The sequence below is a fragment of the Gymnoscopelus microlampas genome (genome assembly GCF_963454915.1).
Source record: "Gymnoscopelus microlampas genome assembly, chromosome: 8".
Lineage (NCBI taxonomy): Eukaryota > Metazoa > Chordata > Actinopteri > Myctophiformes > Myctophidae > Gymnoscopelus > Gymnoscopelus microlampas.
The window spans coordinates 37,569,912-37,587,345 of NC_139945.1; the positions used below are offsets into that span (position 1 = coordinate 37,569,912).

General features: G+C 44.3%; 1 protein-coding gene across 4 annotated transcripts in view; it reads left to right on the forward strand.

The window, feature by feature from the left end:
- LOC311050392 (SPRY domain-containing SOCS box protein 4-like) overlaps positions 1-17,434 on the forward strand; it is a 58,347-nt gene that overhangs the window by 23,462 nt on the left and 17,451 nt on the right. For 2 of the 4 annotated variants that reach the window (XR_014601296.1, XM_084064461.1), the window contains exon 3: positions 13,860-14,745. Coding sequence is in view for 3 of the 4 variants with exons in the window: in XM_084064461.1 (XP_083920587.1) it covers positions 14,037-14,745 (709 nt within the window). In the remaining variant the exon portion in view is untranslated. Of the gene's footprint in view, positions 1-3,843; positions 4,061-13,859; positions 14,746-17,434 lie in introns of those variants that run through there. The other 2 variants (XM_084064463.1, XM_084064462.1) reach the window with 2 other exon arrangements.

Consider the following 17,434-nt stretch of genomic DNA (forward strand, 5'->3'; position numbering starts at 1 on the left):
TAATACGACCTCACGTTTGTGTCAATCATGTTCAGGTTTGATTTTCTACGTTTTTCATCATCCATCATCTTGTCTGTATGTTGCAGGCTGCCCTGAATAGCCTGTCTGTGGATTCAGGAAAGGCTTTTTTATCGGATGACGGATAATATAAATGGATACACGACAAATACGGACACAAAGTGAAGTGCAGAAGCCTTTAGAAATTACTCTATTACACAGTATATCAATGTGTGTATATCAATGTGCACACCTCTTGATGAAGGTCTCATTGTGGTACATTGAAGGTCCATGTCCTTGAGGAGATGGCTCAAAATCATCTAATTATATAATATAACTATTGGTGTACTTTCCTGTGTGTAGCTGATGCCACACAACATTGTATTGCTAATCTCTGACAGCGTCGCAATCTCATTGACCTTTACTTGCTTTGTCGTGTTAGTTAAAAAAGCATAAAACCTAAACTTACATCTAATCAGGGTAGTATTAACACCTATTCTTCAGTTTCTCTAAAAGCAGGTAAGGTTGCACTGCATTAAACGCTAATAATAATAATAATAATAGCTTGAATTTATATAGCGCCTTTCATAAACCCAAGGACGCTTTAGGCTTGAACAATGAACAACTAACAGACAAATGAACAAACCAACAACAAACAACTATATGCCATAAGCCTGAGAGAATAGGTAAGACACCTAGGCAGCTTTAAAAGAGTCCAGTGTTGGAGCATGGCGAATCCCTATTGGGATGGAGTTCCACAGGGTGGGGGCTGCCACACTGAAGGCTCTGTCCCCGAAAGTTTGCATGTTTGTGTTGGGGACAGCAAGGAGGTCCAAGTCTGTGGACCGCAGGGTGATGTGACCGGCTCGGTTTATGGAGTAGGCTTGAGAGGTACTGTGGAGCAAGGGCATTTTGACATTTGTAGGTGAGAAGGATGAGTTTGTAATGGATGCGGAATTGAACAGGAAGCCAGTGCAGTTGTTTACGGGTAGGGGTGATGTGCTGCCAAAGCTTGGTGCGGGTGAGAACTCTGGCAGCTGAATTTTGGACATACTGGAGCTTATCCAGGTATTTGTTTGGGAGCCCAAACAGGACTCTATTGCAGTAGTCCAGACGGGAGGTTACAAATGCATGAATGAGGGTCTCAGCCACAGAATCGGAGAGTGAGGGACGGAGCCTAGAGATGTTCTTGAGGTGGAAGAAGGCCGATTTGGTTATGGATTTGATGTGTGACTGGTAGGAGAGGGTTGAGTCCAGAATAATGCCAAGGTTGCGGACTTCCAGAGATGGAGATAAGGAGCTGCCATCGACATGGAGTAGAACATCTCCAATTTTCTTGAGCAGTGCCTTGGGAGCCACAACCATGAGCTCTGTTTTTTAACTGTTTAATTTGAGAAGGTTAGTGGTCATCCAGGCTTATATTTCAGTGATGCAGTTGACTAGGGACTGGGGGGGGAAGTTGACTGGAAGGTGTGGTGCTCAGATACAGTTGAGTATCGTCAGCATAGCAATGGAAGCTTAGTCCATGGTGGCGAATAATCTGACCCAGGGGGAGCATGTATATGGCGAACAGTAATGGACCGAGTACGGAACCTTGCGTCACGCCGTGTTTGACTGGGGCTGGGTGTGATCTGGAAGAGTTGACAGTGACAAACTGTTGTCTGTTGGAGAGGTATGACTGGAACCAGACGAGGGCTGTGTCTGTGAGGCCAAGATAGGTGGAGAGGCGGTCCAGGAGGATGGTGTGGGAGACTGTGTCGAAAGCTGCGGAGAGGTCCAGAAGACGGAGAGGTCCAGAAGAACAACAATGCTGATGTGGCCTACATCAGCAGCCATAAGAAGGTCATTGGTGATCTTTAGTAGGGCGGTCTCCGTGCTGTGGTGTGTTCTGTAGGCAGATTGGAGTGGCTCATAAAGCTCATAGTTGTACATGTGTTGTTGAATTTGGGCGGCAACTACTCTTTCCAAGATTTTGCTGAAGAAAGGCAGGTTGGAGATAGGCCGGTAGTTGCTCAGCTCCTCAGGGTCCAAACCAGGCTTCTTGAGAATCGGAGTGATTGAGGCAATTTTGTGGCTGCAGGGTACTGTGCCAGCTTGCAGTGAGGAGTTGATGATGTCCATGATGAAAGGACAGAGGGTGGGTAGGCACGTCTTCACTAGTGTTGTGGGCATGGGGTCCAGAGAACAGGTGGATGAGTTAGCCTTGATGACCAACTCAGTGACCATCAGAGCATCCACAGCAGTGAAGGAGGAAAGACGGCACTAAAATTATGATCTCCTGCATGAGTGGCTTTTGTACAATACCTACATGAGTGGCTTTTGTACTTCCCCCTCCTGGAGTCAGAGAGCACATCCTCTTCTCCCTTCTTCATTCACGTCTTCTACACCAAAAACGATATGAATGCAGCCATGAAAACACAGACACACAGTAGACCTCATTTTATGAGTATGTGTGTGGCTCTGACCTGCTCCTTTGTTCTGTACTGAGGTCATTTAGCTTCCCGCTGTGCTGGCCTATCCAAACACCAGGCCACGTCAAAACAAGGCTGCCCTGTGGCTGGCAGGCAGCGGCTTACAGTGTGGGCGGGGCTGTTTCAATGCATTCTGAAAGTGGTGAGTGTGCAGTTTTGTTTTTTCCGTTTTTGTTTTTACTGGCACAGTGAAAGCTGAAGCCTGTTTTTCTTGCTTGACTTAATTCAGGAGCGATATTGTGTTTTTGTAGGTATGTGGAATGCAGTGTGTGTCCCTATCAAGAAGGAGAGCGGTGCAAGCCGGTGGAGAGGAATGCTGTGTGTGTGTGTGTGTGTGTGTGTGTGTGTGTGTGTGTGTGTGTGTGTGTGTGTGTGTGTGTGTGTGTGTGTGTGTGTGTGTGTGTGTGTGTGTGTGTGTGTGTGTGTGTGTGTGTGTGTGTGTGTGTGTGTGTGTGTGTGTGTGTGTGTGTGTGTGTGTGTGTGTGTGTGTGTGTGTGGAGGGGGTGGTGGAGGGGGAGGGCTCTCTGTCTCCCAGGAGAGAAAGATGAGAGGGGAAGAAGCAGAGATAGATGGTTGGAGAGAGGAGAGGGGGGGATGGTGGCAGAGCCACGGAGGGATGTATATGGAGAAAAGGGCTTGTGAGAAGGCGGGTTTAAGTGTACTGTCATAATAACTGAGCTTATGATATTAAAAACAGGAGTACCATCTTCAATAGACTCTGTGTGGAAAGGCACTATTGCTGGCGAAAGAATATCTATTTAACTTGGTTGGAACCACTGCTATCTGCGAGGCACTGTAGCACCCAGATAGGTCACACTCCAGGTTATGGCTTGGTGACGCAAGGTATCAACTGTTTTTGACATTGCAATGCTTTAAATGTGACCACACTAAAGGGCTGTCTGTGTCCCGGCCCTCACCTTCCTCTTTCTGTCACTTCTTCTCCCCCTTGCCTCAGTCCAAGGCAGCGGAGAAAAGAGGGCAGTTATGAGCCCCCTCAGTGAGCTGTGAATCTGCAGATTCAACATTCACGTTCATGCACATTCAAGAGTGCGTGTGCATGCTTGCTTTCTCTCCTTCTGTCTCTCACTCCTCCTCTCGTTTCTCTGGAAGCGTAGAGCGAGAGTGGGTGGTTTTTGTAATCCTTGGGAAAGACTTTCAGCATGCGCCTCACTCACTCTGCCCTCCCCCTCTCTCTCTCTCTCTCTCTCGCTCTCTCTCTCTGTGTCTATCTCACTCTATCTTTTCTTCTCTTCCCTCTCTCCAGCGGTTGTTTTCCTACCTCAGCTGGGGGACTAGAGCCAGGCTGTTTCCCCGTCCTCGCGTCACGAACAGGAACTCACCGACACGCAATCACACTCACACACACACACACACACACACACACACACACACACACACACACACACCGTTTTTGTCTCTCCTGCCCCTGTCCTGCACTCTCCAGGCTGCTCGCCGCGTTCCCGCCTCGTTTTGGACGAGGCTGTTAGAGAGTTCTACTCCTCCACTTGGTTGCTGTGTTTGTGTTCACATCGCTGTGTGAAAGAGACTAGAGCTGCCTGCCTGTCTGGGGAGCTGCTTTCATGGTAAGACATGTATGTCTCTTCTTCCGGCTCCCAGACTCCTTCCCTATCTCTCAGCCCTTGATTATGCTTCTTTCTCTCTCTCTCTCTCTCTCTCTCTGTCTCTCTCTCTCTCTCTCTCTCTCTCTCTCTCTCTCTCTCTCTCTCTCTCTCTCTCTCTCTCTCTCTCTCGCTCTCGCTCTCTCCCTGGCTCTCTCTGCATCTCTCTCTCTCTCTCTCTCTCTCTCTCTCTGTCTCTCTCACACTCTCTCTTCCCCCTCCTTCTCCTCTTCTTTTTTTGGTGAAGACTGTGGTACTGTTTGTCATACTGAGAATTCCACAGTTCAACAGTGTGTGTGCGAGCTACAGCTTTTTCCCAGCTGTGTAACTCAGAGGGCTTTTTATTTAAGGTCCACTCAAAGGTCTTAAACTTTAACAAAGGTCTTTTTATATATATATAGGTAATGTGTAATCTGATATACAGTTATGATATTCATATGTGTAATTATAGTAAACATATTCCAAAACCTAAACAGTGCCGGTATATGCCTCTGATTTTTTTTTTCTGTCGTTCCAACACTTATGAAGGCTGCCATTTTCTGTGGGTGTGTCAATTACTGTATATATCACACGTGATTTCAGTCGGCGATGAAAGCTAAGCAACTGTTCCCATACAACCAGTTGATATGGGAACCATGTATCACCACAACTATGGAGACATCAAGGAACAACTACAATTAAATTAAACGAAAGCCTTTTGAAAGAGTGTCATTTATCATGTGCTATCTTCGTAACGATTACATTATAAAATGATTGTTTAATGATTTATTTTTTTCCTGTAAGAACCTGCATGTGAAGAGGGGCCTTCCTTCTTTTGGTTGCATCTGTAGCCAGCCACTCTGTCTCCCCAACATGACAGAAGCTGACTCCTCGTCCTGTAGTGTAGTGTTTCACTTTGGCCGAGCGGTCGCCTGGCTTGGAGGAGTCAGATATGATTAGAACTGCTCCAGCAGCTCTGTATTGTGTTTCACCTCTTCTACGGTAGGCTAGTTCAGTCCTGACTCCTAATTACACATCTCAAATTGACCTGGCATATGAGGTCGTTGAAGTTGAATAACTGTGAGTCATTTTAGACTTGTGTGTGTATGTGTGTGTGTTTCTCTGTGTTTTGTTTTTGCACATGTACCATCAAAATCTTACAGCACTGTTCATATGCATACAAAATCTCCACCTACTGTTCATAAATAGCCTGCGTCATAGCACGATCCGAACCCTGACTTTGCTTCCACACCCCATCATCTACCCACATACAGTATCATTGTGTTTTCCTAATGTTTCAATACAGTCGACCCTGCGGGCCATCCTGGCTCCAATAGGAGCTCTATCGATCCCTGCTGGTAGCCAATGAGCCGAAACTCAGACAACACAAGATGCTAATGGGAATCCATTTACAGTAGGCTCCGCAGTGGCTGATGGACAGCACCTCCTATGGAAGAGCTGTAGGGGACAGAGAAGGAACAGAAGGAGAAAGGCTGTGGGGAGTTGAGAGGAGGAAAGGATGGAGTGGAGAAGCGAGGTCATAAGAAGAGGACACTGTTTAGTGTACTATTTTCAAACAAAACAAATGAATGCAAATTCGGTGCCAAGAAAATTAAGCAGTGCATTGGAAGAGACCAGCGTCTGGTGCTTGGGCTCGCCAGTTGATGTTTTCGGTTAGATTATTTTTCTATATATTCTCTGTGTGTGTGCGTGTGCGTGCATACAAAACAGACAGGGGAAATTTCTGTCAATATGGATTGTATGGTAATTATTCTTTCTATGCACTATGATAATCATCAACAATTAACTGAAATGCAAATCAAAAGCATGATAGTGTCTCCTTCAGGGGACACTATCCCACCTTGTCATCTTGTATCCCACCTTGACACTGAAAATAGACCTGGACCTTGGAGTAAACATCCAAGCGACCATGTGCCACTGTGCTTGTCTATCCCTCAGCTCCTATAAGCCCATCAGGTTGACATTGGCAGCCTGTGTGAGAGGTCTACATGTGTGCAGTGCCATGTCATCATTGCCCTCAGCTGATGTTCTATCATCCGAGCACAGATAAGCGCATTTGTGTATGTGTGTGACAGAGACTTCAAAGCCCTCACACACCAGTCTGTGCTTGCGTAGCCTGGAGCTGTGTGTGTGGGTGTGTGTTTGCATTGGACTGGCGCAGAGCGTTTGATATCTTAACAATGGTCGTCACAGTACCAGTGGCCTTCATCATTTGATGGCCTCTCGCCCTCTCCAGATAACAAGTTTATACTCCTTGTGTACTACTGTATATAGACCAGCCTGCTCTCAGAGGGGTAGAAAATCAGTGGGGAGGAATTAAAATTTCATGGAGAAGAAACGGACTGAGTCAAGCAGAAAAGAGGGGAGGGAATAGTGATGCTGTCAGTTTTGAGTCATTGAGTCATTTCCGCGAACTGACCCTGAGTAAGCCCTGCAGTGGCTGGTGGACAGCAGCTCCTATGGAAGAGCTGTTAGGGGGAGAGAAGGGTCTGAAGGAAAGGAAAGAGGGAAGCAGATCCACACCGATAAATCATCCAGACCGACATATCGGACATTATTTCAATATCAACAATTGTGCAGCCGATTTGTCTTTCGATTTTATTTACCACTTTCAACCTGGTGTCCCTATTTTAGGCATGTCATTATAGGCACATTTTTTCAAACGTTTTCAGAAGTTTTATATCTTCCAGAATAGAAGATCTACAAGCTCATAATGTGCGGCATTGCAAGGTCACGGTACGAAGTCGCGTTGCGACGCATTGTGAGCTTGTAGATCGCATATTTTAAATAGGGCTTAAGTTAAGTTTGTGTTAATTTTTGATCTATAAAAAGGTTATTTGTGGTTTTAGTTGTTTGCCTGGTTGATTAGAAAATGTTTAACTTTTAGAGAAATATTGGTCAAAACATTAGTAATTGGTGATCTCTAGGACTCTAAGAATTTTGAACATTTTCACTCTGCGAGAAAAGAGATGTTGGCATTTCCGCTAACTGACCCTGACCCTGAACTCTTTATTCTGACAATCTGTCTATTACTTGGTCGTTTATCTTCTATTTATCCAAAATATGTTGGTGTATTTTCCATCAGCCTTCCTCCTTATCATCAAACAACTGTCCTGATTTTTCCATTCTCTGAAAAGTAACTGTTTTGATCATACAAGGTTTCTCCCCGACAGCGCCACTATATGCTCTCATCACAGGTCCTATCTCTCCTGTTCTGTACATCTCGCTTTGGTCTCCTCAGAGAGCTGCCCGGCCAGCCTTCACCACCAGCCATGCCCCTGTGTGTTGTAACCTCCTGCGTTAATCTCCTGACCCCCTCAGGATTTTCTAGCCTTCTACATTAATCTCCTCTCTTTCTGCCATTCTCTCCCTCTCCTGTGTTTGGCAAAGCGAACAGAGAGTCGGACTGGTTGAAACTCCTTGTAAACACCAGATGGTGTGTGTACCTTGCTGTCCTTTGAGTTTAGGGATGTGTGTGTGTTTAGATCATGTGTACACTGGGCACGCACGCATGCACACACATGTGTTTGCTGCTATACTTGTGGTAATGGTCTGCAGTGGTGGAAAAAGTACTCAAATTCTTTACTTAAGTAAAAGTACCAATACTGCAATATAAAAATACTCTGTTACAAGTAAAAGTCCAGAATTCAAAATTTACTTGAGTTAAAGTACAAAAGTATTGGCATCAAAATGTACTTAAAGTACCAAAAGTAAAAGTACTAAATATTTGAAAATAGCCGATCTACAAGCTCACAACGCGTCGCGATGCGACACGTTGTGAGCTTGTAGATCTGCTATTTTCAAATAGCCTATGTATAAAATAGGGCTAAAGTGGTTAATGTATGTTTCATTATATCATCATTTATATCTGAAAAGTAACTAGTAACTAAAGTTTTCAAATAATTGTAGTGGAGTAAAAGTACAATATTTGCCTCTGAGATGTAGTGGAGTCGAAGTAAAAGTATTGGAAATTGGAAATACTCAAGTAAAGTACAAATACCTCAGAATTGTACTTAAGTACAGTACTTGAGTAAATGTACTTAATTACTTTACACCACACTTGTGTGACTGAGTCACAACAAATCGGTGCATCTGCATTATGGCTTTGTTCTTGTCCTGACTGTTGGTGGTTGGTTTGTAAACTCCTCTGTATGGATCTCGGATGAGCTGTAGATCGATTGGTCTCTGATTCTGGGAATGGTCTGGCACGCCATCAATTGCTTCTACTTGTTGTTCTTTATCATCACTTGTTCTCTCTATCTCCGCATCAGGGGTCCTTCTCTTCGGCTTGTCATGTTATTGTCTTATCTGCCCATGCGGTGTTTTCCCTTGAGGCCCGGGAATCAATTGTGTATGCGCTGTGTACTGAGCGCCTGTGTATATGTATATAAGCAATAATTTGTGTTGGATTCATGACACACACACAAAGACACACACAGAGCATTGGTGAGTCGGTGACTGAGCCCAGAGCCACTGTGATCACAATCTCTTTGTCCCTCAGTACATCATGCTGCGGGATAAATAGTCCCTTCATTCTCTCCCAAATGGCTAGGGTGCATCATTCATGGCTGTAAAGCAATGAATATGTAAACTAAAACCTTTTCATTTGTAGTGGCCATGAGACTGGGAGTGTGTGTGTGGACTGCAGTTTGTCTCAGCTGTGTTGGGGATGAAGCACCTGTTCGTGATCACCTCATCATTCTGTCTGCCTCTTAATTTCTTTCACTCATTCCTCTTTCTCTAACTTTCACTGTTGCTACTCTTAGTTCTTTTAAATCTTGAAAAACAGGAATGATTTGAATAAATCAGATGCCACTGGCTTCTCTGCCTTTTCTCTCTCTCCAAGGATCTGTGCGCTTAAAGGGATGGTTCACCCCCCAAAAAATGTTTTTTCTATCGATTAGTCACCCCATGGAGACTTTCGCATTCCTAAGCCAATAATTTGATGACCAGCGGATCGGTAGGCAGCGGTTCCGTTAGGAGACACAAAGGAGACTCTTTGTGTCCTACCGGAACCGCTGCCGGTCATCACATGATTGGCTTAGTAATGCGACAAAAGCAGCAAAAATATCCATGAATTCAAGTCTCCATGGGGTGACCAATCGATAGAAAAAAATGGGTGAACTATCCCTTTAAGTATCAATATATATCAGCTGTCATTGGGTCTATACTGTTGCATTCGGGAGTTGCAGAGTAGGGTTCCTATGTTGTTGCGTGAATATTAATGTGAATAGGCAATGTGCACCAGCAGATTCATTCAAGTGGGACAATAATTAATTCAGGGGTTGTTGGTTCCAATGTTGGTGTTGGTGCCGACATAGGCTACATCTCACTCATCTTCTACAAGTCACGGAGAACATTCACTAGGGCTTGCTTTATCCTCGTAGCTACAGTAGCCTACATCTGAATAGACTTACACCATTAACAACCACAGTGATGGTGATTGTGTTGAATTGTGCTCTTGACCTAGGCTTTATTTTTTTTGTAAAAAAAAAGGCTAACATGAACATGTTAGCCTTTTTTACGAAGTAATTTAGGTGGCATTGATTATTACTTTCTGCCCGTTTCATGGCGTGTATCTATCGTTAGTTAAGCCTTTGATCTCAAATCCCTGTACTGTGTGTGTTCGTCCGTTGTTGTTCATTCTCTGTGCTGCTGAAATGCTTGCGTTTTGGCTTATCTTTTGACTATTATGTCATGTAAGCGGCCGTGATTAACACATGTAATTGAGATGTGCTCACACTGTTATTTGATTGGAGATCACAATAATGACAGCTATCATAATACACTGCTGTTGCTCCATTGTTGTCTATAGCAATGAATTGATTTTCCCGAGAAATGCTTAAAAATGTTTTGTTGCTAACACAGGACGGTATAACTGCCTCTGTGTCAGTTCATTGTAATTTGGCACAATAGAGTTTACTTTGGATGGTTTTGGAGCTTGATAAATCTAACCAGTAAATTTAGAGAAAGATTGTGCTTTCATAATTACTTGGAGGGAGGCAGAGACGGTGTGAACACAAACCAGACCTAATGGAAATATGTAACAATTTGGTTCTTGATCCGACCGGAGCTTAAAGAAGGCACCTGAGTGTTTTTCCGGATGTGGTGGCCTATCGATTTCTGTTTTCCGCCCGCTGGCTGCAGCCGTGTTCCAGCAGACGAGGTCACCCGTGGACAAAGTTTTCAGCAGACAAGGTCACTTGCTCCGGTCACGTGCTCATTCTGCAGCCAATTATCAAAAGGCCGTCCAAAAGTGCCTTGTAGTGACGTCACACACACACACACACACACACACACACACACACACACACACACACACACACACACACACACACACACACACACACACACACACACACACACACACACACACACACACACACACACACACACACACACAGACTGCAAACTCCCCACATTGTACTCATGTAAATACAATGCATCTCATGAGCAATCAAAATCACAGATTTCCAACTTTCCAACCAGCTCACCGTCTTTTTCAGCATGTCCCCTCTGGCAGAAGGTACAGGTCACTAGGAGGCAGAACACAACTCCTTAACCTGGGCTTCTTACCCACCCAGAGCCCTATAGCGCGCCTAGAGTTGATCAATACACAAAGGCCGCTGTAATTGTATGATATTATGTGGAGTCGTGTACTGTCTGTTCTTTCCTTTTGCACTTATGGCCTCTTTGTTTGCACTGGTGTATGTGGTACACCAGTACCCCATACACACGCATTGCATCTGTTCTGAGATTACTTGAAGCGGCAGACAAAAATTACAAATTCAGGTCAGCAAGGGTAAAAAAAAGAAAACACAAAAACTGAATAGCTGTGCTGTGCTCCAGACTGGAAATAACCATGGCAGGAGAATTCAAGACTGAGCAACAGCTGGAAACATTGAGTTTAAAGCTCCATTCCATAGGTTTTCTTCTGATTTGTCCCCGTTACTCCCTGACCGACCAATCCGTAAGCTCCTTCCGCATAGCAGCGGTTGTTTATGCTGAGTAAAAAGAACACATGCCCAGTCACTATACTAAACCCAAGATGTTCCTTTTTACTAAGACCAAGTTTAAAATAAGAATTTAAAATGCATTAAATATCAATATGAGGCAACTGAAAAACAGGTTTTGGATGGAGAGAGCGGCGTGTGGTTCAACCAAGCAACCAATGGGCATGGAAGAGGGGCTGGACTTGACTATGTCTGAACTACAATAAAGATGGCGGCGCATCTATTGTGACGTATATTTTCGATTGGAAACTTTTATTATTTAATACTTAAGTGAATATCTACTATATAAAGTATACGTTTTGGTCAGAAGGCGGGCCCGTCAACACAATAAACCCGGCAACGATGGGCAGGCTGTTAATTGTCACGTTGCCCAAATATATCATCACCCCAAATATGGACGTACCCGATGTCGGTGTAAATCGGCATGTCACATGCCCAAATCGACATTGTTAGGCAGCAGTTGTATGCCCATATATAGAAATAACATCGGCGCAAATCAACACAACGATTTCTGTTGTGAATGAGTTCACATACCCATATATGGAGAGAGCCTATATCATCCACGCAATAACCCAGCCAATGCTGACTCGTCGGCTTCACAATCCATTGTCAGCGCAATAACACAGCAATGCTGGCAAAACAGATTTTTATATATTTTTGATTGATTGAATACTTTATTAACAGTTTGCAAAAACAAGGCACGTGGCACAGATTTATACAAAAGAATGCTAAAAGGATAACCCAGATAAGCCCTCAGGGCTTGTTTCCATTAAGGTTCTGTCTATCCAATTCTATCTTATGCTTGTACTACAATATGTGATCTAGTATACAATAACTTCAGGTTTTTTGTTTTGTCTATTTGTTTTTCCTCACTTAGTTCAGTACAGTCGTGGTAAAAGAAAAGCACTCTCTGTTACGGTTGCCAACATGGAATCATGGTATGTGAGATCCCAGCGACTCGGTGGCTTAGCGCGATACAGCGAGTCAACTTTGTGTATTGCTCTAAATGTGCGAGCCCTCCCCCATCGTAGTGTGGGTTCAGTGGGTGTACGAGTCCCCGGCTTCACACGTTGGGTCAAAGCCACTTCAACTGTACTGTTCTTTGCTTGTTCGAATGCCGTTTCTTCCTTCGGAAACTGACTGGGAGAGAGAGGGCATGAAATAAAGGGGGTGGGGGTTGATGTCTGAGGAGCAGATTTGGAACAGCTGGTTCTGAGTTCTGAGTCTTGTACAGAAGCAGAGGTGACACATGGGCTTGCTTTGCGAGGTGCATGTTTCTGAAAGAGCAGTGGTGTAAAGTAACTAAGTACATTTACTCAAGTACTGTACTTCAGTACAATTTGAGGTATTTGTTTTACTTTACTGGAGTATTTCCAATTTTCAATACTTTTACTTCTACTCCACTACATCTCAGAGGCAAATGTTGTACTTTTACTCCACTACAATTATTTGAAAACTTTACACAAGTTACTTGTTACTTTGCAGATATAAATGATTATATTATAAAACACAAATTAACCACTTTAGCCCCATTTTATACCTAGGATATTTGAAAATAGCCGATCTAAAAGCTCACAACATGTTGCACCGTGACGCGTTGTGAACTTGTAGATCTGCTATTTTCAAACATTTTGTACTTCTACTTTTGGTACTTTAAGTATATTATTTTGATGCCAATACTTTTGTACTTTTACTCAAGTGTAACATTTTGAACACAGGCCTTTTACTTGTAACAGAGTATTTTTATGTTGTGGTATTGCTACTTTTACTTAAGTAAAATATCTGAGTACTTCTTCCACCACTGTGAAAGAGCACATCTTGCCAGACATATGCTCACAGAAAGTGAGTATAGATGTCCCTGTATAGATTCCCTGTATGACAGGAAGATGGACTGAAAGGTTCCTTATGAAATCTGTATCATGCCGAGTCACTCTGCCCTCAGTCATCTTTCATCCTTTGTGGGTGGCACAGAGAGAGGGGGGGGGGGGGTAGAAGTAGTTTGGTGGTAAAGAGAGGACAAGGCAGAACCATATGGGCAGACAACTTTGTAGTTATTTCCATGGTGGTGTGGCATGTTGTTGGCTGTCTACTGAATGTGTTAATGTGTGGTTGGCAGAGATGCCTCCATTTGCTTATGTTTGGTGCCTAGTTTGAAAAGCAGTTTCACTGTATCCAGTGACAGAAATACATTTGTACACATGCCTTTGGGGAGGGTGCGTGTGGGTTGGTAACTGAGGAGGTAGAGAGGAATGTGCTCTGTGTCTTCAGAAGCGTGGAGGAGTTCATCCTCCCCTTTCTCTCCCTTCTCATCTTCCCTCTTTTCCGGGGCCTTGTGGAAGCTGCTGCAGAATTAGCCCAGGGCGTTCTCACTCTCTCTCGTTAACTCCATTGGATTAAGGGGAGGAATCCCTTGGCTGATGAGCTAAGCTTTTTTTAAATAAAGTATTAGCCTCCTAATTGCTTCTTGAATGTTCACAGATAGTTTCTGAGTTCTTACAACGTACACATTGTACATTTTTTGTATGGCCACTAATGTCTGTATCATAAACCTATATAGCCAAGTTTAACATAATTCACCTGCTGTCAGTAAAAGCCAACAGCATGCAGCCAGCTTTGTGTTGATTTTAATTAAACTAGCCAACATCACTGCCAGCAGCAAGAGAAAATGTATCACCTATGGTTACTGCACACCTACGGTTGGGTAAATTCTAATTATACATGTATGTGATGTTTTCTTTTTCCCTTTTGATTTCTTTCAGGAGCCTTCTGTCGGTGGTAGACACCTAGTGAGTGTGACTGCGTCTCTCCAGGTAGGACACCCCTAGTGGCCACAGAGTCCATGAGGTAACGGCGGAACCTACCCCTCCATCATCACCCTTGCTTCACCTCTCCCCCTGTCCCTCCCCTCCATCCATCCCCGCTGAAACTGTCCAGCCATGGGTCAGAAGATCTCTGGTAGCATCAAGTCGGTGGATGTGCGGGGCGAGCCCTCCTACCGGCCGGTACGCCGCGAGCTGCGCGGCCCGGACTTCTGCCGGCCCCCCCGGCTGGACCTGCTGCTGGACATGCCCCCGGCCAGCCCAGAGACGCAGCTGCGCCACGCGTGGAACCCCGACGACCGTTCGCTCAACGTCTTCGTTAAGGAGGACGACAAGCTGACGTTCCACCGCCACCCCGTGGCACAGAGCACAGACTGCATACGGGGAAGGGTGGGCTACACCCGGGGCCTCCACGTGTGGAAGATCCACTGGCCGGCCCGGCAAAGAGGCACTCACGCCGTGGTGGGCGTGGCCTCCGCCGAGGCCCCTTTACACTCGGTAGGCTACACGGCCCTGGTGGGCTCGGACTCTGAATCCTGGGGCTGGGACCTGGGCCGGAACAGACTTTACCATGACGGGAAAAACCGGCCCGCCTCCACCTCGCCGCCCACCTACCCCTGTTTCCTAGAGGCAGACGAGTCGTTTGTGCTGCCGGACTCTCTGACGGTGATCCTGGATATGGACGAGGGCACGCTGAGCTTTATGGTGGATGGACAGTATCTGGGCGTGGCCTTTAGGGGGTTAAAGGGCAAGAGGCTGTACCCCGTCGTCAGTGCCGTGTGGGGACACTGTGAGGTCTCTATCCGCTACGTTAATGGGCTGGATCGTAAGTAAAACACACCTGACACATCGGCTTACAAAGCCAGCTAGTTGCACTGTAATGATTTATGTGCTGCATTGGAAGAGAACTCTGAGAAGGAGAGATGATTTAATTTTCATCAGTTTGTCTGCATCTTACGTTCTCTTGTTCAGTCTTCTTCATTAGGGTTGAGCAAAAACTGGAGAAGGGAAGTGTTTTTATATTAAGAAATGGTGCTTTTGTACCATTGCTCAATCTGCCTCTGCTTGTGTAACGTATAACTGCTGGATGCAAATACGTTTCAGATAGAATTGTTATGTGCTGTGCCGTGTCGTGTCCCAGGCTTACAAACCAAATAGCTTACAGAGAAAACCTCTTTATTTTATTCAAACTTGGCAAGTTCTGTGCACTAGCTTGCCCCCATCCCCCACCCTTTTCCTTGTCTGAGGATGTCTATTCTTCCGATGAACTCCTCATTCTCATTCCAGGGATTTCTACCTAATCCCTGTTGAAGTTTAGCATACTCCCTCATCAACAGAACTCTGCATGCAACTTCATGAAAAATATTGAAACGCATTACCCTGTTACCAAATATAGCAGTCACTGAACTCTTATACAGCTATATTTGCCATAGGCCTATGCACACATATTGGGCTTCATTTCGGGGGCAATAAAGGTATGATATTAACTATAAATGACTTGCGAGGTCTGCATGTGTTTTTTATGCAGCGTTGCATAGATGAGAATGGGCAGATGTCGGCATGTAATTTTTTCACAATGTTTTTTTTCTCCTCATGTAATTTCTTCACAGCAGAACAATGTTATGTTTGGGGGGTTGCTGCTTATATGTAGAAGTGCTGAGGCAAGGCAGTGTGTTTCCCCAAGGCAGATTTCTGCTGAATCGACCCAAAGTTCAGCAACACAGCCATGGCTAGTACTAGGAAGGTATTGAGGGAATAAGGTGTAGAAATCAAATGTGAGGAGAAGATGTTTTTGGTCCCATCGTCCGTGCACTAGAGTTCTCAATGGGCCTGAAAATACTCGGACACATAAGCATAGTGAAATCCTGCATGGGGCAGGGCTTACCTGGTCAGAAGAGAAGCTCACTTTTATCTGCGTCGAGGTAGTGGGAAAACATCCACTGTGAGGTGTCAGCCAGGCCTGCAGCGATGTGCTCTTGCACTGTCAATGTGCTGTCTTCTCAAAAAGTTCACTCAGTGCTTGCACTTGTGTATTTATCAATGTTTTTGCACAGCTTGAGCCCAGCCCAGCCGAACCAATTTGCATAAATTGTCAGCGTGAAACCGGGCCTATCCGACAGTTCTTTTCGGACCCTGTTGGGCTTGTGATGAAACTGACAACTCTACCGTGTAACACATGCTCTGTGTGTATATGGAGAGATGCAATCTGGGAACCCATTCGGTAAAAAAGTGTGCACCGCCTCCTTTTTTTGTGTAGAAACAGGAACTCGGTTTGGTTCCTCCCCTTTCTTAGTCCTCCTGGGTGCTTCTGTGTTTATCCCTACTAACAACAACATTACATGTTCAAGGTAGTGGTGCTGACAGATTCGGCTGTTAACAGTTACGATCATCCAATCATAATTCGAATATGTATATATGTTATATATCTCTGCTGTCCAGCGCGAACCTGCTAACTCCAAAACGCTCATTGTTCAGGAAACGAAAAAACAAAATATACGTTTTTCAGGAAATGAAGAAAACCTTATATTTTTAAAACAAAGCAATACTGCCTAGTGACTTTATATATTGTCAGATACTTGCATGTGTCATTATATTATCAACACTTTACCCAAATCCAGCACAAGTGGAGTTAGTAGTTTCAGACGAGAAGAAATCAAGCTGAAATGGAGTTAGGTGTCCAAACAACAATAGCTCCACTCGCTGCTGAGGGAGAGGTTTCAAAAGGGTACAAATTCCCAAAAGCTAACAATGGATCTCCAAGCTCACAAATTTATCACAACAACGTGTGAATTAATGCCATGATGCTTCATGACACTTATTATATAGGCCTACAATAATAAACAGGACTTTAAATATTACACTTCTTACACATATTACTTCTGCAAAGAGGTAGTAGAACTAGCGCGACAGAAATGCTATGAACTCCTTTCTTCTTGTCACATTGCTCTCCTCATTAAACACTTCATAGATTTTAGAAATATAATTACTTGTTTTCATAACATTAGCGTCAGTGCTAAGTTTGATAAACAGGTACACTGCATAGTTTTAACAGACTACGGGGAGTTTGTTTATGTGATCCTCCTTCTCGTTCACTGCGCAACGCGCTCTGCTCATGCTGTGAAAAGGCAGCACTGGAGAGGAGAGTGGGGAAGTTGTTTGTTTTTGACGGACAGTTTGATGATCCAATGGAGTTGGGAGTTTTCGTCAGAGGCGCTTTTTAATACTTTTCATAGGTTACTTTTTTTTACACAGACGTAAAGAGTGTTCAAAAGCGTTGATTTATGAAAAAAAAAGAGCTGAAAATGGAGTTAGCTGGTTTGTCCTGGACACCGACGATATACTAAAATATTCAAATATATTTTAATATTAAAAATAGTAATGCATTGAAATTTTAATGGGATTATAGAGGAAAACTGACAGCACTACAACACAGCAGATACTAAACCATACTAAGAAGACATCAACTCCATACGTTTACCAGATTTTGATTGTATTAAGGATCCCCATTAGCTGGT